The sequence below is a fragment of the Montipora foliosa genome, chromosome 11 (assembly GCF_036669935.1).
Source record: "Montipora foliosa isolate CH-2021 chromosome 11, ASM3666993v2, whole genome shotgun sequence".
In the NCBI taxonomy this organism is placed as follows: domain Eukaryota; kingdom Metazoa; phylum Cnidaria; class Anthozoa; order Scleractinia; family Acroporidae; genus Montipora; species Montipora foliosa.
The window spans coordinates 7,106,617-7,131,677 of NC_090879.1; the positions used below are offsets into that span (position 1 = coordinate 7,106,617).

Sequence of the window (25,061 nt, forward strand, 5' to 3'; positions counted from 1 at the left end):
GTAGGGTACGGCTACACGTAGGCTAATTAAAATTAAACAATTTATTGTCTCAATACGTGCTTGGCATTGCTGGACAAGTATAAATAAATCCTTTTTTAAGAAAGAAGTGATTGTGGTATAAGGTTTTGTTTTGGCTACTCTAGGATAGGAGTAATTTGGGGAGTTTACTCTAGTATAGGGTAGCAAAATCTAGCTGAAACTAGCTCTGGTATAGGTTAAGGGTTCCATGGTCCCAGCGGCACATCACCCCCCCCCCCCCCATCCGGGTTCAAAGGTTGGATAGCACTATCCGCCGGATAAGTAATAGTGAAACCAATGGATAGTGATTTATCCGGTGGTGCTTAGTGTTATCCACCTTTTGAACAACAGGGGCCAGATGTCTACCATAAGATACGGCAGCCATTTTCATTTTCATTTCTATTGTTTCAAATAGCTCTTATGGATGCCCAGGGGGCAAATACATATTAATTTGTCCCCTTGGTATCCCATAATGTCTTTTGGAACAATAGAAATCAAAATGGCCGCCGTATCTGCAAAAAGGTCTAGTCCAGATAAGTGCAATGGATCGCTTCTCCATTTCGTCTTTTTGGGTGAACTTGGGAAAAGAAGGTTCTCTCTCGCACCTTTTTTGCTGTATTAATTTCATGGTAGTGTTCTGTCTCAAATTCGCTTGTAGGAATTGCCACTTTTTCTGCTGGATTCTCAACTTTGTTACGTAAACGATGAAAATGCCATGGTCTTTCATTGATGGCACGTCTATGCCTTTTGGATGTATACACATTGGTTCTTTTCGCGTTAATTTCTTTATCTTCGAGACCCCACAAGAAATTTAAAATTTTTGAACGTGCAGACTGAGTCGGTTCCTAAGCCTGACACGAATCGCTTTTCCTTATAGGGAACACCATATTTTTTAGTATTTTCTTTAAGCTTGTAGCGATGTTTCTCCGTGACGTCACCCATTGTTATTAATATGCAAACCAGAACCTGATTGGCTGTTGAAACAATGATTTCGTTTGTTCAGTGGTTGGCAAATGTGATGACGTCAGTGTTTGTAAACAAGAAATATCGCTGTAGTTTTCTTTCTGATTACCGTGTTTGCCGGTTTAGGCATTCCAAACAGTCAGAAAATTGACACTACTTTCCTTAGCCTGCTTGCTGTCGGTAGATGTTGTTATCGCGAAAAATGGTTACTTCCACGAATACATGCATCTGATTTTGGATTGTCGTGTTTTGTAATTCCTTAGGTTTTCTGTCTCTTGATGTGGTTTGTTATATCTGGGATCAATTCATTTTGAGCATCAAGCTTAGGTCCTTCCACTGCATCGCCATGTTCTCTTCTGTCATGTTGATGCTGTTGCGAGAGCCACTTCTCAGATGCAGAAACGTAAGTATCCGTTTAACGGGTGTGAGTGAAATTAAGTTTTATCAGAAGCGTTTCACATATGACGCCTAGTCTTGGAATCGAACCCAGGCCACATTGGTGGGAGGCGAGTGCTCTCATCACTGCGCAGGGCTAATCATCAGGGCTCAGGGCTAATAAAAAAAATTTAGGGCTTCCATGACATGAGCGGAACCCACGCAAGCTTTGTCGATTCTCGGTGTGTGTAATTGATATACATACTCATGTCTCACTAAGTCGTTTCTGTGCTAAGATCGATGCTGGATAGGGTGTTGGAGATTTCTACCACAAATCCTAGGTGAATTACAAATACTGTAAGCAAATCTCAAATTCCTTTCACCAGGTCAGAGAGGTTGAGGATGTTTTACTTTTGGAAAGCAAAAAATTAAACGTTCGAGATTTTCAACGCCTGGTAAGTCATCAGTACCGCTTATTTCCTTGAAATTTATTCCATGCACTGCGGACATGTCTCTGTACACAAATCCGTTGAATGCATTTTTAGATTGACCATCATTTCATGGAAGACTGGAGAAAGGAAATCAAGCAAGAGATTCATGAAACGGAGTTACCACTTGTTGATCCCGTAGCAAGTAGGTGAAAATGAGCACCAAGAGAATATAAGGAAAGAGAACGAATCCGTAAATCTATTTTTAGATCGCGCCCGTACTGCGAAGGTTATTTTTATCTGTTGTTAGTATATACTAAGACAGTGGATAGCGTTGAAGGCACGCTTTGATTGGCTACTCAGATTTTATTTGATTTGTTCGACCTCGGATATTGCGTTCCTAGCTTTCTGATGGGTTCGCTCAATCTCGGTTATCAGCTCATATGCCGTATGACCTAATGGTAAAGGTAATGAATTTTCCCGCGCTTTGTGCCGGCTACGTGTAATTACTTCGAGTTTTGATTGGTTTACTGGATTGTCTTCGTCCATTTTGATTGGCCAAAGAAAACTCCATTAAAAAACCGCTCTGACTAACGCGCGCTCAATGCGCGCTCGTGGAATAATTGTTTACTATTCGCCTCCGAGCAACTCGCGAGGAATTTGCGCCCCAAAATTCTGTAATCGTTGCAGGAGGAAATGATTTAAAATCATCTTTTTGTGCTATATTATCTCACTGTTTAAGTATATAGTAAAACAACTATTCACCTCAGTGTTAGTGGCTAGTTGTTTACACTAATTAATTTCGTCTGAATATGAGTTATTTGCTCTCTGATCTCACATCCTCTTGTTTTGGGAGAGGAAATTTAGTGTTTGATTAAGACTTGGTTGTAACAGTGATTTTCTAGTCTAGGTAAGACTTGCGCGAAAGAGGAAACTTCGCGTGGAACTTTGCGTGCCGCCCTCTTACCGCGCGCGTCTCGTACTCGTACCCATTAATTTAAATGCCATGCTCTTTCAAAAAAAAGGTCCCCGCTGAAGAAAGTCAAAGAATTTTCATGCTACCCTTCGTGCTTTATTATTGGCGCATGGTTTTCACGCAAAACATAGTCGCGAATTCAAAGTTTGCATCATGTTCATGTTTAGCGGTTGGTGGGTCAGTACAACCCTGGGCTATGTGGTTCCATGATCAGCCTCCCAACCGGCAGCGGGTTGAAGACAGGCAGCAGACTCGCGAGGAGAGAGAGGAAGAAAGGAGGCGAAAATTGATGGAGCAGCAAAGGGAGGAAGCTCGGAGAAAGAGAGAGGAGGAAGAACAGATACGGCGCCGAGAACAAGAGATGAGGAGAAAGTTTCAAATAGAAAAACGGAAAGAAAGTGAACAGATCGCAGCACTTGAAATAGAGCTGGAACGTGAAAGAACACAACGAGCATCAGCGGAGAAACGGAAGGATGAAGTGATCGCGAGACTGCAGGCGGAACTTGCAAGATATCGAGCGCCGTCGGCTCATACCCCTGCGAGTATTCCTCCTTCGTCAAATCACTCTGTTCCTTCTGTACGGGAGCCGACTCAAATGGAACCCACTTCACAGCCTTCTATAAGTCCACGCCAAGACGCACAGGAGCTTTTAAGGGATTTATTGAGGGGAACATTGCGCAGTCTAGATTTGGGTAAGAAAAAAATGTATCCTGTGTCTTTTTTATCTACTGGGACTGTCAAATATGCCAAAAAAAGAGAGAGTACAGTGGCCCAGAGAGGCTGTAGTCGATCACTGTCATTCAGTTATCAAAATGGGGACTTAAAGGACGGTGCCTACTATTGTTACTGCGCATACGTTCTGCGCATCTCGAGATACTCGGATTTCCTATCAGTGATGCTTACTAATACAGGGATATTTTTGCGCGGTTTAAAACTATCCGGAGAAAGTACATCTTAGTAAGTACTCTTGGTATCCAAAAAGAAAATTGGGGGTAACCATGCATTTTTGAGAGATAATTGAGCTTCAATTTGAGAAAGAACGTCATACATTGCTTTGTATTTTAAAGCTTTTTACAAATATTATTCATCAATTATCTTTGAAAAATGCGTGGTTACCCCCAATTTTCTTTTTGGATTTCAATAACACTTGTTAATTAAGATCTCCATTTCCTGCATAATCACACATCAGGGAAAAAATATCTTTAATTAGTAGGCACCGTCCTTAAATTGTGATTGAGATTAAATTTAAGTCAAGTTTGAGAGACAATATTATCTACTAAATACTTTCTACTAAATATTTTCTACTAAATACCGTAAAACCTTGGCCTAAACAAAGTCGTAGGAGGCGCAGGCTATTGTCCTAACAAACTAGAACTCGCAGAAGATGCATTTGACGAGTGCGCACGAAGCCCTGAACAGAAACGCTCGAGCGCAGGGCGCGTTTTCATTTAACTAACTTCGCTAAAAGTATTGTGAGCAATAAAAGCCAATCGGTAAGCGTTGTTATGCCGAACCAAAGTAGCTCCAAAGTTTCTTTTCGTTAACCAGTAGCAAACCACTTCACTGATGTCCAGGATCGACCCTAATTAGATGCACGCCCAATTTTGACATCCAACTCAAAGTGTCCCTTTTAAGTCAAAGCATTTCCGACCTATTTCTAACACAAAATGGTTTAAGTAAAGGTTAGCGTTATTGTTAGGTCACGGGAAAAGCAGCTGTTTATCGTTATTTGAGAAGCGGCATTTGTGGGACGCTTCGTGGCGCTTATTGAAATTCGCGTGCATTTTCTGGACCACTGAGGAGCACCGATAATTGAAATTGCCATTTTATTTGTTTGAAAGTCACACCGGCGTTTACTAACCAAAGTCTCCTTTCGGATTGATTAACTCTGGTTGCTTTTTGTACTCAGTGGGTCATGGACCAAATGAACAGCGGACGCATTTAGATATCATGACGAGAAAAGCTTTAGTGACAAACTCTCAAGACTATAAACAAGCGGAGATGGAGCTTTTTGGCCGGGAACTTGATACGGAAGATTGGGACACAATGGAGGAAGAGGAACGATCGGAGAAAACTGGGAGACTGGTCACGAGGATAAAAGAAAAACGAAAGGAACGATTCAACGAAACGGAATCGCAATGATAGGAAAAAAATGAATGACCAACAGTTTGATTATTTCAAGTGAAAGTGGTCATCGCAGTTAATGAAACAACCGAAGTAGTTGCAAGCCTGAGAAAATCCAGGCTTGAACGAGGTCGAACCAGGAACTCATCAAGAGGAGCCTCTCTTTCCACTAAAATACCTTGAGTCAACACTTTCCCAAGTAAAGTTATTTTTAGGAACAGGTTTCTACCTCGAAAATTATCATATTTCCCTTGAGGCTGAGATAGCTTTGTTTTGATTGGCTCTCAGTTGCAACACTGGGCGTGCTGAATCTCCCAAGGGAGATTGGATTTTGCAACAGTGTTCGTGCTGGATCTCCCAAGGGAGGCGATCTATAAATAAGTTTTTCACGCGAAAAGTATCATATTTTCCTTGAGGCTGAGATAGCTTTGTTTTGATTGGCTCGCAGTTGCCACAGTGGGCGTGCTGAATCTCCCAAGGGAGATTGGATTTTTCAACAGTGTTCGTGCTGAATCTCCCAAGGAAGGCGATCTAGAAGTAAGTCTTTCCCGCGAAAAGTATCATATTTTTCTTGAGGCTGAGATAGCTTTGTTTTGATTGGCTCTCAGTTGCAACACTGGGCGTGCTGAATCTCCCAAGGGACATTGGATTTTGCAAGAGTGGTCGTGCTGAATCTCCCAAGGGAGGCGATCTATAAACAAGTTTTTCCCGCGAAAAGTATCATATTTTCCTTGAGGCTGAGATAGCTTTGTTTTGATTGGCTCGCAGTTACAACAGTGTTCGTGCTGAATCTCCTAAGGAAGGCGATCTATGAATACGTTTTTCCCGTGTCAAGTATCATATTTCCCTTGACCCTGAGATAGGGTTGACCCCTAGGCCAAGTATAGGAGATAGGGGCTCCTCTTGATCAGCTCGTAGTCGAACCCAGGGGTGTGCAGCAGCTCCACCATCTGGGAGCTGGCCACTTGCAAGTTCTTATTGTATCCTGTAATACATTGTGTAAGTGAATGTGTGATTAACTACTTAATAATAACCGAGAGTGAGGTCTCAAAGTGAGGGCTTGCCGTATTGACCGAGCGATAGCAAGGTCAATACATCTAGGCCGAGGTTTGAAATTTTGCTGTAACGAACGAACGAACGGTCAAGGTCATTAATTTGTTTAGTATGTGGCTAACAGAACGATTCTAAAGAAGAAAAAAACGAATTAATATAATATAATCCATATATAATCGGCCCGTGGGCATTACATATGGGTTATTGACCAAGCGTGAGGTCAAGATGGCTGAATATTGACCAAGTTCTTTGTTTGTGTGTTTATGGACCGAGACGAAGTCGAGGTCCATAAACTCGCAAAAAAAGAACGAGGCCAATATCCAGCCATCTTGACCGAACAAGCTTGGTCAATAAAGGATTTATTATATGACTTAAAACACCAAAAAAATGATCTTTGATCTTGCGGGACCAAGCGAGAAATCCCGAGCGGGCAAGCTCCATCTTGCCCGCTCAGGTAGGCAATCACAGCGCGCGATTTGGTTTATCTTGCCCGCTCACGGAGTTAATCATAAGTATGGGTTATTGACCAAGCGTGAGGTCAAGATGACTGGATATTGGCCAAGTTCTTTTTTTGCGTGTTTATGGACCGAGACGAAGTCGAGGTCCATAAACACGCAAAAAAAGAACGAGGCCAATATCCAGTCATCTTGACCGAACAATCTTGGTCAATAAAGGATTTATTATATGACTTAAAACACCAAAAAATGATCTTTGATCTTGCGGGACCAAGCGAGAAATCCCGAGCGGGCAGTATCGCTCCATCTTGCCCGCTCGGGTAGCCAATCAGAGCGCGCGATTTGGTTCATCTTGCCCGCTCACGGAGCTAGTCATATAATAAGTGAGATTAATGCCCTGGCGCTTAGCTGCTCTTAGCCAATCACAGCTCCCGTTATATCTGCCAGAAACACTAGCCATATAATAAAGTGGATATATAAAACTTCATATATTAGGGACCGAACGATAGGACGACGACGACGACGGCTACGAAAACGTCACTAAACAATGGACTCAATGAACTAAAACAAAGGCTCAGCGCGCCCTGCACGTGCGTTTTGCATTTTGATATATTTCTTTGCCGTCCTCGTCGTGACAACAGGGAGCTTAAGCAACGACAACCGCGACGGCAACGAGAACGTCACAAATTTGCATATTTAGTAGGCAAAAACAATAGCTTTGCACACCCTGCACGTGCGTTTTTCACTTTTGTCCATTTCTTTGCCGTCGTCAGCAAAACTACAACGTGAAATAGCCAAATTTGAGGTTTTATGGACAACGCCATTACTTGAGGATAAATTTTCATTTTCTGCTCTAAATTGAGCGCCGTTCCTACCAGCGTCATTTTTGAGGAACTACCACACCCCCGTCATGTTAAAAAAGTTGAAATAGTAACGAAGCGATTACAATAACGCGAATTTATATTTTGAGATGACGTTCTCGTTGCCGTCGCCGTTGTCGTTGCTTGAGCTCCCTAACGACGTGAATTGACTAAATTTGAGATTGTGTAGAGGACGTGAGAACCTGACGATATATTTTTAATTTGCTTCCCAACCAACCACACCGTTCACGGCAATTTTCATTCCCGCAATGTTGATAAACACTAATCATCCCGAACGACTTGTAGTTATCACGAAATTATTACAATATTGGGAAATAATATTTTTAGACAACGTTCTCGTTGGCGGCGTCGTCGTCCTTGCGTAAGGTCCCTCATTAGGGAACTTAAGCAACGACGACGGCGACGGCAACGAGAACGTCATCTCAAAAAAAAAATTCATGTTAAGGTAATCACTTCGTGATTATTTCAACCTTTTTTAATATCGCCAGGGTGTGGTAGTTTCTCAAAAATGATACTGGTCGGAACGGCGCGTAATTTAGGGAAGAGAATGAAGATTTATCCTCAAGTGCTGACTTTTGTCATTAAACCTCAAATTTGGCTATTTTACGTTGTAGTTTTGCTGACGACGGCAAAGAAATGGACAAAAGTGAAAACGCACGTGCAGGGCGTGCGAAGTTATTGTTTTTTCCCGCCAAATATGCAAACTTGTGACGTTCTCGTTGCCGTCACCGTTGCTTAAGCTCCCTATTCACTATCACAGTTCGACAAGATTGAATTAGATAAGAGTGTTGTTATGGCGTGGGTGTGCTCCTCAGCATAGTCACAAAGTCACAAATGAATCTATTTTTAGAATACCCTTTCCCAGAAAAATTAGTTATGTCGCTGAAAAGACATGGCAGAAGCAGTCACGCATGACATGGCTTCTCCTGATTGGTTTAATAAGTCCATTTGTTACTGTGCTGGGTCAAGACCGTAAATAGAAACACCCTTATCTAATTCGCTCTCGAGTTTGAATATTTCGAGGAAATGATTGCCCGTTCATCCAAGGGTTTTGGTACAATAAATTCGAGTCGCTCAACAGAAAATGTGACTGTGTTGGATATTGGAGGTTTCCGCATTGGACACAATTTATTGCGTCATCGTTGCATTTGTAGAAAAATGTGTCGATATTTACAAGCAATGACATATAAAAATAAAGCTTTAAAACATATTATGTATAGTTAATATGAGTTTTTTTTGTAAACTTAAGATTACTTCTTCTCCAAAAGAAATTCACACGATTGCCGCCTACGGGCAGCTTTCATCGCTCGAAGAAGATCTGCTTCCTCTTGTGGGGTATGGCATTGTTCGGTGCATGCGCAATGACTGGTAAGTTCGCTGACCATACCCGGGGCTCGTGGGTGATGTTGGTGACATTGGGGTAGGACCCACGTGGCCCAACATTTGGGGCATCATTGGGAGGTACCCTCCTGGTGGGGAATTACTGGGAAGGTTCCTTGGTATGTGAGTCAAAGGTGCTGCTCTGCTGTCGTATGGACCTAAAATCAGAAAAAATAAAAAGAATCGGCATATTCCAGTGTGGAGCGTAGGTCTTACATTAAAATAACACACAAACAGTGGTGACAAACATCAGACATACACGCATCATTTGAAATTATCTTCTACTTGACGTTTCGTATGCCTCTGCATACATCTTCAGCAGTGACGGTTAATCAGTACAAAATTGGAGTTTAAATATACACCGCTGTTTGTGTGTTATTTCTGGTAAAACTGAAATGGCCAAAGAAAAAGAGTGCTTACACTAAAAGCATTGGAAAAAAAGGGTTTCTTGAGGGTTATCGACCTTTAGCCACGGCGACAAAGTGCTTCGTTGTATAGTTGTATAGTCTTTGTACTGAAAGTCTAGTGGCAATCACATGATGTAAAATTAGGCTCATCTCCGGTGTAATAACAAACCATTTTCCATGTTTCAAGGAACATTTTTTTTCCTGCAGGGGGGTGGGGGAGCAGGGTTGGCTTCGTGGTGATAGCACTCGTTTACCACCAGTTTGGCCCGGGTTCAATTTCCACTCGCACAAATCTTGTTAGTTTAAGCCTGTTCGTAGACAAAGCTAGTTGGGATTAACCCAACTTCGTTCCCAGGGTCTCCATTGTCGTTATCGACGAAGAGACCCTGGGAATGAGGTTGGGATTAACCGCCTACTACTGGTTGGCTCAATTGGTTGAGTATCGGACTACCGTGCGGAAGACTGGCCGGATCAGGGGCACGTTTCTCAAAAGTCCCGAAACTTTACGGGCCATTTTCGCGTGTCACAATTCTCCCTGTATCTCAAGAACGGAGAGGATTTAATTCGTCAAACTTCAGTCAGTTTGCTTTTTGTTACCTTCAAAACGTGTCTAAAAATGGGCTTTTCTGACGGTTGGTAGGTTCACAAATGATTTTTCGGGCCTGAAAAGTTTTCTGGACTTTCGAGAAAAGGGTCCCAGCACTCAGCGTCACTGAGAAGAAAATGCTGCCTTGTAATTGCATCCGCAAATAGTTAGACTTTCAAGTTTTCTCGGCTAAGGAATATAAACCGTTTGGGCCCGTCTCGCAACCCTTCATAAATCCTGTGGGACGTAGAGATGCCACACACGAGTCGAAAAGTGCAAGGTGGACTTCCCGGTGTTGTGTTCTGGTCTGATAGCTACGGGTTTGTAAATTGGAAGTGGCTTCACGAGTGACCATTCTCAATCCCATAACACCAACCAGGTGTGGCCATCACGTCACGCGTGCGCACGACCATTTCAGCCTCGGTCTGTAAAAACGTCGTTCGATAAATACAATGAAGTTGTACGGTCCTAGTCATGGGTTCCTGGTTTTCACAAATGGAAACCAAGACAGATATGCCGATTTTGAAACCCGTATTTCTCGAAGTTGTTAAAGAAACGCCCCTAGGAACATTTTTCCTCACCTGGATAAGTGAATGCTGGACTCATAGCAGGAGGCATTGGCCTGGGAGCCTGGGGTCGAGAAACTTGGACTTCATTTCTTGGAGACACCATGTCTCCATGTAACCTAGCACGAGCTGTCGCAGCTATTTCTCCTTGATCAAGTTGCTTCATCACTTCCATAACGCTGTTGGGTCAAAGAGAAAAAAACACCAGAGCGGTTTTCGCTTTCAACAAGAAAATCAGAATCCCTTTTGCTTCGAAATATCAAGATTTGTATACAGTAAAAAAATATTTTAAAAATCTCCTAGTTTCTTTGTGAAAAGCGCTTTTCACTTAAGAATGCGTAGTAGCTTCGCGCCATATTTCATCCATCAGTGAGAAATGTGTTTGTCTGTGATCTGCCCGCATACGTTTTTCCGTGCTTAGTTCTGGCTGCATGCATATGTGTTACGCCATGACTGGCTCATTTAATTGACTACGTTTGTTGTGATTGGCCAAATGAAAAACGTTTGTTTTCCATTCGCGACTCCCCAAAAGAGCGCGAAAATAGACGTTATTCGTAAATGGCGGTCAATTTATAGTTGCACATGAACTGAAGAGTAATAAAAGAGGCGCCATTTATGAATAAGTCTATAACCTACCAGTCATCAGGGTCACAATCTCGGAATCCTTTGGCAAATGGGTTACTTGCAATCTTGAGCTGTGTAATCTGAAGCGAAATAAGAAATGATGTTGATTATTTAAAAAAAATTCTCATTGAATTGACGTCTGTAGCTTTGCGACCTTTGCTAAAAACGACGGCTCATTGGAAATAGTTTTTTGGCCTTCCCAATCTCAATCGCAAGAAATCTCTGTAACAGAGATGTTAAGCCGGAAAAGGAGGAGGTTGGTCCTAAATAAATTAAACTTTTCAAGCAATATAGCGATATTCACTCTTTATGAACAATTTTGCCAAGCACAGAACAAAAGAACCTTTGTTTCGACGGCCAATAGATCTCTGGTTGGCACATTAATAGGTGACGTAACAGTATCGCCATTCTTTGAATTGGATTAGTCAGGTTAACGAGGAACAGAATTGAATGAAATTCATTGATTCCTGATGATCATAAAAACTGAATAATCTCTGTGGGGAAAGAGGACTGTCTATGTGCGACCAAAGAAGTTCTCGACGACAAACGCTTGCCAAACAGGCAAAGGACATAAAAAAGGGTGGGGAGGCTGGGGCGAAAACTGCATTATTAACTTCCTCCGTTTGTTTTAGTTTAATGATTCATTCACGAGGGTTTTATCTTAAGTAGGATTAGCCGGCCATACTTAGTTATCTTCAAGTGTTTATTTGAGCAGGAAAATCTATTAGCTTACCAACTCACTCTAACTCAGTTTATTGTACATTTTGAGAATGTCAAGTGCTTGTCGTGATTGGCAAGGACGATGTAATCAGAGAATGCGAATTAATTAGGCTAGTGAAAAAAGTAATTAAAATTGTAGAATGCAAGTTGTTTTGCTGTACCAGATATGTAAAATATGAGGGGTGACATCTGATATTCCGACCAAAGTCTGTGGTGATTACTATTTTTGCTTCGGAAAGCTGAATTTTTAGTTTTATTGTGTTGCTTGTTTCGTGCTAGCGATGGACGCCGACGACGATACCCACGGTTAAACGAATGAGAGTATTATTGATGAGTACTGTAATTTATTTAAGGACGGCAAAACTCTGAATCACACAAAGTTCAACAATGCACAGACTAGGAATATGTTTATCGAGAAAAAGTTTTCATAGATTTATATCTGGGCAAAACTGCAGTGTATGAGGAATGTTAACATTTGAAAGAGATGCATCATGTACCTCAATCTTAAAAAAGCCGCGGTCCCATTGATGGATTAACCTCTTCAGTTTCTAATCCAATAACGTCGGTCTTGATTGATGGAATGTCATATGTTGCAAAACTCTTATCTGTTTGAAGTCTGAGTATTCACGAGAAAGCTACTGATTAGCCGTGCATCAAAAAGCAACGTTTTCTCTTAAAAGCCCAAATTTAGAAAACTATTTCTTAAATTAATTGCAGGTGTGCTTCAGAGAATCCGTCATCGATCGTGTTTTTATCTCCCTGGGAGTTGCCTCGGGCCAAAACAAAGATTAATTCTGTCAGACACTAAGCTGACAGATGCTAAGCAAATTGTTGACCCTGCTTCATTCAATGTCATAACGTCCGGTTGGATTTATGGGGAAAAGTTAGCAATAGATTGAAAACAGGCACGGCATGTGAAGGAGTGCTCGGAAGTAGCCATCGAGATCATACTGCCATTTTTATCATCACAGTTGTCAAAATCACTATCATCGTTTTTTCCGGGAGCTGACGAAAAGACGACGACGACTGCTAAGAAGATGTGATTCCGAAATACGAGTTTTCTGAATCAATTGTTGCAAGCCGTTCCAAGTCTAAAATATATATCAACTGTTTATAAATTTGAAATGCATGAACTGGAGTAGAAATATTAAAACAAAGCAAAATTAAACAAGAATCAGCGGAGACGAAGCAATTTCCTCAAATCCAATATGGCGGACAACTCACAATTGCTCAAAAGTAGCGAAGGCGCAAGTCGTGCCTTTTGTCCACAGGGCCTCAAACTTGGTCATTTCACGTTATTTAAGTGAGGACGGCGATGAAATTTACCAAAACACAAACAGATCGTTCTTCCTCCTTATTTGTATGCAAATTTGTGGCGCAATCGATGCCGTCACTGTGACACCGATTCCTGTGACAGAGAGATTTAGCATTTCGTTCAAGTCAAACCTAGGACAAAAAAGGCTCTTATTCTACTGAACTTGTCACTTTCGATTGAAAAGCTGCTAGAGATATCTGCATATGGACGGTAGGCAAGAAATCGAGTAATCCCGTACCAATACCGGACTGCTTTTTTCATTGGTCGATATACATGACCTACACCTTCTTTTGTTATCAGGGCTACAGTCTTGGATAGATTAAACGGGAAATTGAAATTGAGACCACCCCTCCCCCCAAAATCAGTAGGGAGTTAGTATACGCGTCTTTTTGAGATGCGGACGACAACCGGAAGTGAGCCGTTTTCTCTTTTAATTTCTATTCACACAACCACATTTACCTTTTTAAGTATCCTTTCTCCATTAGAGATGATAAGTATAAAAATCTGGGAGACACCACTGTCCTGGCACGCGAAATGTTCTCTTCCGGTTGCCGTCCGCGTCTCAAAAACGCGCGTGCTTAAGCTCCCTAATGATGGGAAAATGGCGCGTTATGGCCTTCGCACGGCTTCATCTTTGATTTAGAGGGAAGGGGGTATTTCTGTGCCATTTTATTCTATCCAAGATTGTAGTTGCATTGTCTCTGTTGTATCATCTATTGTTTTGGTTCTCCAATCACATACCGCGTCTGGAAAGCTACGGGGTCTCCCCAGAAATCAGCTAAACAGGTGCAACCAAGTTTCTTTGATTTTTGTCAAGATATGAAAACAAATTCAGCGCGACATCAGCCGGTTTCCTCAAACGCAATGCTAAATTGACCAAGCAATATATTACAGTATGATCATTAAGAGAATAACACAAACAGCGGTGATAAACATTGTATTCCAACGCATTTTTATAAAACTTGACCTTTCGTATGCTAGTCAACACACATTTTCAAAAGTGACCGTTACCATTTTTGAAAACTATATATATATAGTTTTCAAAAATTGTACCGTTACCATTTTTGAAAACTATATATATATAGTTTTCAAAAATTGTAACGGTCACTTTTGAAAATGTGTGTTGACATATAGTTTTCAAAAATGGTAACGGTCACTTTTGAAAATGTGTGTTGACTAGCATACGAAACGTCAAGTTTTATAAAAATGCGTTGGAATACAATGTTTATCACCGCTGTTTGTGTTATTTTCTTAATCAAGCTACGATGGCCTAAGAACAAGATGTTATACGATGTTATACGATATTATAGTATATTTCGGTAGCGTAACCGGGATAAGTTTTTTCCCAGAGGTCGCCATCCAAATGGTTGTGGCCTCTGGGGAAAGAAAACATTTTGCTGAAAACAAACTTTTGCATACGATATAAATGTTATCAGAAGGACAACCTGTGCTCTTTTCCTCTTTACATATTGGGGCCATTTATACGCGATGAAATAAGACGCGTCTTAGCTAAGACACGTCTTAAATAGGACGCGAACTGTACCATTTATACATTCGCCTCCTACATGAGACGCGAACATCTCGTATAAATGGTTCCCGTCTTATTTGGTTATTTATCATTATAAATCTAGCTCGCCCTCGAAGAATAACTGTTAATTCACAGTTAACAGTTAATTTTGGCGCGTAAAATCACAATCACAGGGCGGCGAACGGACCTGAGTTAAATGGAACACGTTTTTCACCCGATGGAAATTTCCACCGAAATTTCCAGAAATTTTTTGTAAATGGTAAACAACCCAAGTGTTTCTCTGTTTTGTTGGTGTAGCCTGACTGGGAAGCCATTTTGTTAGCCTGGGTGACTCGTTGTCGTCACGCATGTGACAGGCATGCGCACTTATAGTTCACGTCTTATTTAGGACGCAGACAAAAATAAGAACAACCAAAAATTGGGTTCCAAGATACGCCGCGTCTTATGCAAGTCGCGTCTAAAATGAGACGCGAAAGCTTGTTTTGTACCATTTATACGAGCAGTTCGCGTCTTTTTTAAGACGCGTCTTATTTTCTCCCGTATAAATGGCCCTATTGTTCTTTTACTTAGACTCCTTTCGTCTCCTTTTCTCCTAGATCCTTCTACCTTCTAAATATTTGAAAGCACGAAGAGTAATCTTTACATGTTGTTGTTGTATGTAGTAATCATTTATTCCTTAAGAAAAAAAAATGTCTAAATAATGCTGTGTACAGTCTGGCTTGCCGCGATAAGCTTCTCACTATTTGCGAGCCAGCTTAGTAATAACTTAACTTGTTTTCTCTAAATAAATAAAACTTGAAAACTTGAAAAAAAAGCTTGTCTTTTTACACCGGATAAAATGCCAACCTCGTCCCAGGGTCTCTCTTAGTTACAAGAGAGACCCTGGGAACGAGGTTGATAAAATGTTCTGCGCAAGACAACACATACCATATGATTCTGATAAGCAGTGACGGCCATGAACTGCGTCTCAGGGAAGATAAAGGTTCGCAAGTGATCCTTGTTCATTTCGTGGAGACTCGTCCTGGAGTTGCCCTTCTCTGATTCGTCTAAAATAACGTGGAATCGAGGCTGGTACTTGTGCATCGAGTTAAGAATTATCTGCAAGACAAACAAGATTGTTTCAACCACATATCTATTCATAGTTAATCCAAATAGAACGGTTCATTAAGTTAGAGTGAATTAGTTATTTCTTCATTGACGGTTATGTTTCAAGGTGGCGCCTAAAAAAGTATTGATTTGACCTTACGTTGACCCTCACTGGAGTTCCATTCAAAATAATCTTCTGGGACAAATAAACTGACCTTCATCTATATATAACCATTCTCTCCGGTTTCATAAACCACTATCATTGTTAGCCCTAGAAAAGTTCATTTTAACAGTCCATAATTATGTTTAGAAATGGTGGACTTAATTATGATGCTGGTGAAATCGACACATCAGAACTTTGCTACAACACCCAAAAGAAACAAAATGTCCTGTCCTGTTTGGAAGAAATGCAACAGGTGTTTTTTAACTTTTTGTCATTCGGAAACTAAGTTATCATTTTTCTTGCACATCCAGATTGGACAACTTGACTGTTTTGCGGTCATCTTAAGAGGTAAAGAACACTTCTTCTTGGGGGTATAATCTCCAATAATTACTTCAGATTTAGCAGCAAACCGGAAACGGAAATTCATCATAACACTGAGTATTAATACAGATTACAAAACAATAATTAATTAATTCTTCATATTAAGTTTTAGCCGTATTTGATAATTCTCCTTATTACCTCTATTAATCCTGATAGTGACACTTTGCAGAAGTTAACTCTGTTTGACGCTAGGCGATTTTACTCGTCGATAGGAATCGCTTCGTAGCCGAATGGCTCAAGTTTTTATTTCAAGGAATAAGTTAGGTAGTACCAGTTACTCAGAGGAAAGTGGTGCAATCACAAAAAAAAAAGCAATTTAAGTGTGATAAAAGGAAGTTGTTGCGAAAATGGTTCCTCTTAATCCCTTAAGAGGTTTAAAGGAGTTATCTCTGACCTTTCGCATGTTTCTTTGTACTACCCGCTGGTAACAATGTATCGTTGGAACGTTTAATCCTTTTATTTTATCAAAAGTTCTGTTTCCTTTTCTTTGTGATATCCTCTGCTAGCAACTAGAAGATTTTGATATAAAGAAGTTCACCAGAGTTTGGAAAAGAGAAAAATCGTGAAAAACACACATACACACACCAAGCAAACGTACAGGAAAGTAAGGCTCATTGGTAGATGTTAGACCAGCCCTTAAGCTGCATAACAACGAATAACCAATATCATTGTGGTTAGGTATTCGAAAGTCACAGTTGTGATTGTTTTTCCTACCTTTCCACCATAAACTCAGAAATGGGTTCTATTTTTACAACAGAAAACGAGCACTTGCAAACCGAGGAACGGCTGCACAAGTCGAAATATACTTTTGAAAAACCAATGAGTAAGTTGGACACGTCCCTGTCCTTATTGCAAGTCGTTTTCACGGAAGCTCATACTTGTTTCCAGAATCACTATGTTTCCCTTCTTAATTAATTCCTAGGCAGGGGAGAGAGGAAGGGAGACCCTACCGGAGACAATAAGGGGAATTTTCCTGTGTTAAACTGAAATCATTCTATTCGTTGTAACCTTCAGGGTCACCCAACGGAACGTTTTGTTAAATTATCTGTTCGAAAGGCCTTTAATCACCTAGGATTTTCACTTTCGTGATCTGAAAAAGTTAATGCCTGCTTCTTTCGAGATTGATAAAAATGTCCTGTGAATACCGAAAAAAGGCCAGCTATGAGTTTCGGAAAGGATGCAATACCTAAGATTTTCGTGAAGTAGACAAAAATGCCCTAGTAACTTCGAAAGCTTCACTTAAGTTCCCCTAGAATAACCGAAGAAATAAAAATCTTATAGCACAGCCTAAAATGAACTTACAAAGCTTTAAAAGCACTCCTAAGAGCTTAGAACAGCGTTTAAAAGCACTTGAGAGAAAGCCGTCGCTTGTTGCCCTTGATTTTTGCACAATTGAGAATCATTTTGTCGGTTTCTTTACAACGAGGTGTGAGAGGTATTTAGAGCTGCTGTATCCAACAAACTTTGCATATCTTTGCTTAAGTGATTAGCTCTCTTTGTGCAATACAATTGCTTGATTTGTGCACTTGTTCATCGGTGTTAAACCCCACTTTAACTGAGTGACAGAGTTGTTTATCTCTTCTTGCTTACTCCAGTTCTCACAATTACTTCCAAAATGGTGCACCATTGTTAGAGCCCATTACAACCAAGCTCCTTTCCTTTCATTGTCCTGTTTTATTTGACTTTTTCCTTTTTAATCTTCAGAATTTTCTGTCCGGTATCTATGTATGTATGTGTCTTCGTTGGTAACTTTGTTGGCAGCTTCTACGGATTCCTGGTGTGAAGAGAAGTACTCTTTTCCAGACATTCCCCGACACAGACAATCAATCCTTTTTTAAACTTACCTTGAATCGAGACAGAAATGGATATCGTTAAATGTGGACCGCCATGATAAAACAATTTGTCTTAGCCACATTTAGGGAACTTCTAATTAGAAAAAAGGTTCCTTGCAAAGTATTAAGTGGCTAATTACGCCATTTAATTAATTATCTTTCACCCATATGCATCGTTGAATGAATTATAATTATGTTTGAGTGCTTCAATTTGACGTCGGTGCAACTAAACTTATTTTTTTAATTCGTTTATGATAAAGACAATTAAAACCTTACGTGTCCATTGTCATCCATCAAGTTGTTGGTTAGTTTTAGTTTGTCAAAAGACACGATTTGTTTCATCCACTGCTGTCCAGTACAGGGTGAATCAGGGTGAATGTGTACTCTCCCGGGTACACTGGAGTCAGCTTTGCCTGCAACCAACCATTTGGAACTGTGAAAGGCGTAGCGGTAGCGTTTATCATCCACGGGTACAAAATCCATCATTAAGATGTACTTTGATGATGGGTCTAATCCTTGAATGCGTACCTGGAAAGTCGGAAACATGCGCCTGTTCGAAGAAAGAACAAAATGGGATTAATATGGATAAGGAGGAGCACGTAGTCCTGGGGGGGAGGGGGGGGGGGGACTCCCATATGAAACAGACGGGGCTGCTCGTCGTCTCGCTTAGGGGTGTAAATTTTGGATTTTGGTCTCGCTTAGGGTGTTACGGGCAAAGCGCCAATATTTTATGCCACCAAGGTCTCGTTTAGGGTTCCCCGAAGTAACACAGAATTACGCGAAGAGAAACAGAAGTCAAATTTCCTTTTAAATTTTCTTTTTAGATACAAGCATTCGATGATTATGCCTTTTTATCATTAAAACTCATTGCGTGTCGTATTTTTGTGTTTTTAAACGGTCTCTTTTAGGGGTCAAAATTTGCTTAAGCCACGCCTAGATTGGTCTCCTTTAGGGGTTAAATTCAAAATTTCCGACGAGCATCCCGGTCTGTTTCATATGGGAGTCCCCCCCCCGGGCACGTAGTGTGGCCAAGTGGTTTCAGACCCGGTCTAGCCACTAGTTGAATTTGATCCTGGTAGAGAGAATCCATGGTTCACCCTCTCAGCTGCACTTGTAAAAAAAGCCAACTGGTTAATGGTTTGCTTCCGGCCAGTTGGGATTCTCAACAGTTGTTGTTGTTCTCTTTGTTGATTGTGTTTCTTTGGCCCTGAAAAGCCCCGTATGTATTATTGTATTGTTAAGGTGAGCGTCAATTTCGGACAAAGAAAGAGGAAGGGAGGGGGGAGGAGAGGGTGAATTCAGACCGTATGAACTGCATTGCATGGCGTACTTCGGGTCATGAAAACATGCAAGCAGCACCGGGAAGGGGGAGTCACAAGCGAACAATATCGAACACAAATATTACAATTTGGGTTTTGATAGAGAATATATAATGAAACTGAATGCAAATATTAAGTTGAAACTGTGAATTTCAAATGGTTTTGAAAAGAATGACTACCGCAGTTAAGACATTTTAAGCGATTGCTTAACAGCAAACCGCTGCTTAATTAAAAGTCAACATTTTATCGTACTAAAAAAAAAAAATTCTTCAAGGTCTAACTGCATCCGCAGATGTCACCTGATCAGGTGTATGATGTTCTTAGTGTCCGCTGAGCCAACGAATCCGAGAAATAATGTTTCTGTTTTTAACAGGATTGCGTGGAATGTCAAATATATTCATTTGCCCAGCACACAAAAATTTACAACGCGCTCTAAGTTTTGAATTTCGTCGACATGATTCCAAAACTTTCAAGCATGGTTTACAGCAAACTGCAAAGTTCTGGCTTAAAATGTGGGTTGTGCCCCAAATCAAAGATAAGTAAATTTTTATTAGTGTATATAAAAGGAGTGGATAGCTTTGAAGCTTTGAAACTCCGAATATCCTTCACCTCTGAGCAACCCGCACAGGATCTGCCGCCCGAGAAAACGTTGCAGGAAGAAATGAGTTAAATCTTCTTTTTGTGCTGTATTATCTCATTGTTTTTGTATATACTAAAACAACTATTCATCTCAGTGTCGGCGGCTAGTGGTGGATATTTCCCTCGCCGCTTCGCGGCTCAGTAAATATCCACCACAGTCACCTCCACTTCGGTGAATAGTTGTTAACTAGCCACCGACACTGAGGGAAATTGTTGTTAATCATTTCTGGCTTTCTACTTGCGGATATCGAGCAATGAGAGACAAGTGAGAATAGGACTGAGATCTTCCTTGTGTCATGGACAAGCAGTAGCCGGCTTGCCGTTTGCTTTTTCACTTAAACGCAATTCTATATTTTTCACTGAATAATCTTTTCGTTTTACCACAAGAACAAATTTTATGGGTTGTTCAAAACCCTCTACAAGCATTTCACTAGGAAATTCCTTTGCTATATTAAGGTTTCCAATATAAAATATATCAAATAACGTTCAGCTTTGACCATACGAAAACACTTTATGTTAAAATGCGTTTCTTTAAGGTTCACTGTAAAATTAGTTTGAAGGAACCTGTTTTTACGACACAAATAAAGGCGTTTTTTTAGTGACACCCGACGTGCGATGTTTTCTTTCTTCGCTGTCCTTCCTTGGACGTGTTCACTTTCGGCTTAGATTAGCTGCAAAGTTCGTTTAAACAGAAAACTTTCCATAAACGCCAAATAAAGAGTGTAAAACAGAACGCTGGATTTTCAGTATTGTATTTTCTTCTATCCCGGTTATACTGCAGGTGACGTTTCGGGGAGTGGTTACAGGAAATTAGCATCTACCTTAAAATTTGGATTTTGAGTAGGGCTCATTAAAACATATGAACAGATTCAGTTTACGTTCTATTATTTTAATCAAAGTTTTCATTATGACGTTTGCAACGAAGCTAAAATTACGATATCCAAGGAAACAGAAGAATGTAACCCGAGTCTAACTTTTCGTCCTCATGAAATCAATTACGAGCCTTGTTTTAAGTTTCTTTCAACATTAGTTTGCTTATGGGGTCTGAACTCTTGACTCAATGCCGATCAATTAAAATTCAAAGAAAACAAAGCGGTTTTTGCAGTGAGTAAGCGCTTCGTCTCTGTTGAACCTCTTTTTTGGTAAACCCGCACTTCCTTAAGCTGCCGTCTCAACATTTTCCTGAGACGGTCTTTTTGGTGGAGTTGCAAGTTTGAGATGGAACTTTAATCAAATTTTCAAATGAAGAGAATAACAAAAAGCCAGGCTGCTCACCTGTGTCATGCATCTCTTTACAATCGAAGTACATGTATCGAATTAAATATAAGCCTTAGTTTGTGAGTAGTAGGTAAAAATCCCCATAGAACAACCAATGCTGATTCCCACGAAACCCTACTCTTTACACAACCTATCATCATGTCCGTTCGTTCTCCGCCCTGCTTGTCCTCTTTTAGGGTTTCTTTTTGACCAACTTTAAATGCAGCACTGCTACCAGAGAAGCAAAGAAGACTACCTTTCCCACCAATCATCTACATAGAGTGGCAAATTCTTGCATGGAAGCCTTTTTCATATTCTCGCAAAAAACGTTTTCGAAGTTTTTGATGGAAGCGCAATTGCAACTCTTTAAACTGTGACCTGTGTCTGCTGCCTTTTTGAAGCCACTCTCGTTTTACCAGTCGCTCCTTCTCCTGTTTTGCTTATAATATCGATTGATATTGGTGATAGAGTGCGTCTTCTGTCGCTTTTAATAAACCCATGTACTTTCCTCAACCGTGTTTTTATTACCATATTAATGGTAGTTAGTTATCATACCTCATGCCATCAGTCATCAAACAACTTATGACCGATTCCGTTTCGTGATTAAATCTTGTAATTAGTGTTGGTTCTTTCTTTTGGAGACATACACTTCACACACTCCTCGTTTACACTTATGTCCACTGTACCTTTACCAGACGTTAATGTTTCCTGTTTCGGAAGTAACTATGGTAAACTTTAAAAAATTATATTCACGAAACGGGCTGCAACCGCGGCTGCTATTTCTCTGCAGTTAAGTGGCACTATAAATATCATACAATCTGTATTGGTGCTTTGAATTCCCTGTCTTTCTCTACCAAAAGATTTAGGCTCAATAATGACAAGGCTTTAACATCACGGAAACTTATTTGAAATCTGATAGGAAAAAAACACTGTAGTTCTTACATGTTAATGATCGAATGTGAAAATCCTGAGATAACCAACTGCTCTCGAAAAAAGCATGTAAATGTCCCGTTCAAAAAAATGCGTTTCCATCCATTGCCACGGTAAACCCGAAACAGAGAGAGAACTAAGAGTGGTTTGTCTTACCTTCCAGCTTTGGTGACGATCATTTCTGTTCCCAGAGAGTGAAATTCCTCCCATAAGCTTTTCATTTCTAAATCAACTCGAGCGTTAATAAGCCCAACACACAGTGGTCTTACATTCACTTGAGAGCAAGATGATTGCACTGGTGGAGGACTAGCGTTAGGCGAACCACAATTTTCGCTTCCATCGTCCGAATCGTCGGGCATCAGTTGATTGTGCGCTACACCTAAGGGAGTCCTTTTGCCAGTTCCTGCGTTCATGAGGCGCTCTGTGGAACACATCACAAGGTAACAGACGACAATGAACTCTCAACGAAGCCGCAAAGAACACATATGCCAAGGGTTTAGGGATCATGATTGATAGAAAGCGATATGAGGTGAGTAAGGGTGACAATCACTGATTTACTGAATCAACGAGAGCGCGGCCCTTATTAGACCTACGCACTATTAAAGAATACCTTCCATTTCTCGTAGCAGAACTTGCGAGTTCCAATGATAGTTGGGGTTCTGTTGCAAGAACGCAAGATCTGCTAGTTGAGCTCTATCAATCAAGTGCGCTATGGAAAAAGCGTTTGCCTTGGGAGACAAAAATCCGGAACTGTCCATAACACGGAAAAATAGCCGATAAAAGGTCGAGATGAGGCTCGTGAGACCGATTGTATCCCTGATTTGAGCCGTCTGTTGTGCGCACTTGTGATGTCCTTATGGCGCTTTAACTCAATCATATAAACACCGCGCCCGCAACAACTGCAAGATATCCCTTAACCATTAATTAGGCCATTGATGGGACATTGTCAAGCTCGGCGGGTAGATTTTTTTCAGCGTTGCCGTATCTCGATCTTCCGGGGACAGTCACGCCAGTAAGTGTCTACAGTGGACTTAAAGCTGAAAGGGATAGCTTATCTCAGATGAGCTCAACAATTGGGAATCAGTAGGCTGGAAACGCATCGGGTTTGGCTTTTGGAGTAGACTGATGAACGAAAGGCTGTTAATGTATTGGCTGTATTAAATTCAAAAGCAGGGATTTATTGCCTGGGGTCATAACCTCATGCATACGATCCTTTTCTTGTCACAGTGGGTGCCAGATGTCCTTTAAATCTACCGCTCTTTGTCATTCAACTTGTTGTAAACCAGGTGTAAATGACGTCCTGTGGATGAAATCCGTTTTCCACAACGATGTTATCGCACTTAACTTGACAAAATTCGACGTAATCCGTCAAATTTCAAGTAGATATCTCTTTTGCACGATTTTGCCGAATATCTGCATGGGCCCCCAAACATTCGAGTTACATTGACAGAATTTTTGTCGTTTCTTGAGGTACGTATATACAAAGTATCGGATGTTGGTAAAGGAATGCAATGAAAAAAGGCTAGCAGATAGTTTTTCGGGAAAAAAAAGATTTTCGCGACAGGTTTAGGGAAAAATGACAACTTTTGCATATTATTGGAAAACTCAAGAGGAATCGTTGTACAGTGATGATCAATGGAAGAATTTTGCTCTCAACTAGGAACTACGTCTTCTCGAAAAATGCTTGAAATTAAATATGTAGTTAGTTCTTTAAAAACAAATAACATGTTTCACTTTCTTATAACTTCGTTGATGGCGTAATACATCGTGGATCTCAAAGATTTTTTTCATGATTCATCATTTTTCATCTAGATTCTTTTCCACATCACTGCCGAGCACAACCCAGGTGGAAAACTGTTCTAATTGTAATTGAGTCTCAGGTGAAATCCTGCAGTCATTAATAGTGAAAAAACGTTCTTTCCCTGTGATACTCGTCATTTCTGAACTAAGATCGTGTCAAAGCTCTCGCCAAAGTGAAGAAATATGGTCGGATTTTGCATGGTACATAAGAACTGGTTTCATCGATCCACATCGCGCGAGAGTCTGCTTGACCTTGTAGCGAGGCACACCGACGCTTATAGCACGACATTAAAAAAATCTGTCAACAGAAACATCACTGAAATCTCAATAGTTAACGTATTTCTACAATGAAGAAGCGTACAATACAGTATAGCTCTGGGTTCCGAAGTGATGAAGCAATATACGTGTGAGGGAAGATCTCCCTCCTTCACTCGGGCGACTCTTCGTCATCGCCGGTTCCGTTAGAAATCGGAATAATCGATTTATTTGACTGATCTGTGCTTGGGTCATTTGAAGTGATTGAAAATATCAGGTTTTAAGCATTTACTTCTTGCGCGTTGTGTTGGAAAAGACATATGAAACGTAACAGAAAAACTCAATTCAATATTCTACCGGGAGCATGTTTTCTCTGGATCCACTGATTAAAAGGAAAAGGACAAGTTAAGTCAATTTCAGTCTTACTTATCACCAATTCTTATTTTTCATATTTCAGCAAAAATTGATTGTCTATCATTTATAATCGATTATCGCGTCACTACAAGATATTGATGAATGATCGATTATTTTCGATGATCGGCGTACCACTTTGACATCGTCACGAGGTTCAGGTCACGGGAAGCTCACTACTTGCTGGCTCGTTTTGGCTCGCACACGTCTGTAGATGCGCAGGCGAATCAAACTCTTCTTGCCAACATCTCAATTTGAATCCCGATAGCTTAAAGGCCCTGAGCTAACAGTTCCTCAAAAAAGGCAAGGCGGTCGTCTCATGAGCACAGAGTATGGTCTCTTGCAGTGTTGTTAATGCAGAATACACTATTGGTGAGATACAAGGCTGACCCTTTCGGGGCTACACGACTAATGAAAAAATTATGTTTATGGAGTGCCTAAAAACTATACGTATGAAAAATATGAGTTACAGAAGTAACCAGTCTTAGACTTAGGAAGCAAACCCTTTTGGCATTAAAAAGTTCAGAGTTGTGAGGATTTATCCGTCAAATCTTCTGAGATCACCATTTTTGCTTTGATACAGACGTGC

The 25,061-nt window shown here is 40.6% G+C and overlaps 2 protein-coding genes across 2 annotated transcripts in view; one reads left to right on the forward strand and one right to left on the reverse strand.

Annotated features, from left to right (window-relative positions):
• The window catches only part of LOC137976453 (uncharacterized), a 14,124-nt gene extending 5,638 nt beyond the window's left edge, over positions 1 to 8,486 (forward strand). Inside the window, exons 4-8 of the mRNA XM_068823815.1 lie at positions 1,245 to 1,384; positions 1,743 to 1,811; positions 1,902 to 1,989; positions 2,928 to 3,452; positions 4,670 to 8,486. Coding sequence (XP_068679916.1) covers positions 1,245 to 1,384; positions 1,743 to 1,811; positions 1,902 to 1,989; positions 2,928 to 3,452; positions 4,670 to 4,902 — 1,055 coding nt within the window. The 3' untranslated portion in view covers positions 4,903 to 8,486. The remainder of the gene's footprint in view (positions 1 to 1,244; positions 1,385 to 1,742; positions 1,812 to 1,901; positions 1,990 to 2,927; positions 3,453 to 4,669) is intronic.
• Positions 8,376 to 23,156, reverse strand: LOC137976461 (T-box transcription factor TBX10-like). The gene is made up of 7 exons (XM_068823823.1): positions 22,617 to 23,156; positions 22,163 to 22,427; positions 18,138 to 18,411; positions 15,327 to 15,497; positions 10,849 to 10,916; positions 10,228 to 10,391; positions 8,376 to 8,811 (listed from the first exon to the last, which is right to left on the reverse strand). The coding sequence occupies exons 1-7, from the start codon at positions 22,762 to 22,764 to the stop codon at positions 8,561 to 8,563; spliced, it is 1,341 nt and encodes a 446-aa protein (XP_068679924.1). The 5' UTR covers positions 22,765 to 23,156; the 3' UTR covers positions 8,376 to 8,560.
• Between the last annotated feature and the right edge of the window lie 1,905 nt (positions 23,157 to 25,061).

Coding starts and splice junctions, on each gene's coding strand:
- LOC137976461 (XM_068823823.1), bottom strand. CDS start 22,764: ATGGACAGTTCCGGATTTTTGTCTCCCAAGGCAAACGCTTTTTCCATA. Junction 22,428..22,616: donor TCTGCTACGAGAAATGGAAG/GTATTCTTTAAT, acceptor TGTGTTCCACAG/AGCGCCTCATGAACGCAGGA. Junction 18,412..22,162: donor ATCGTCACCAAAGCTGGAAG/GTAAGACAAACC, acceptor TTCTTCGAACAG/GCGCATGTTTCCGACTTTCC.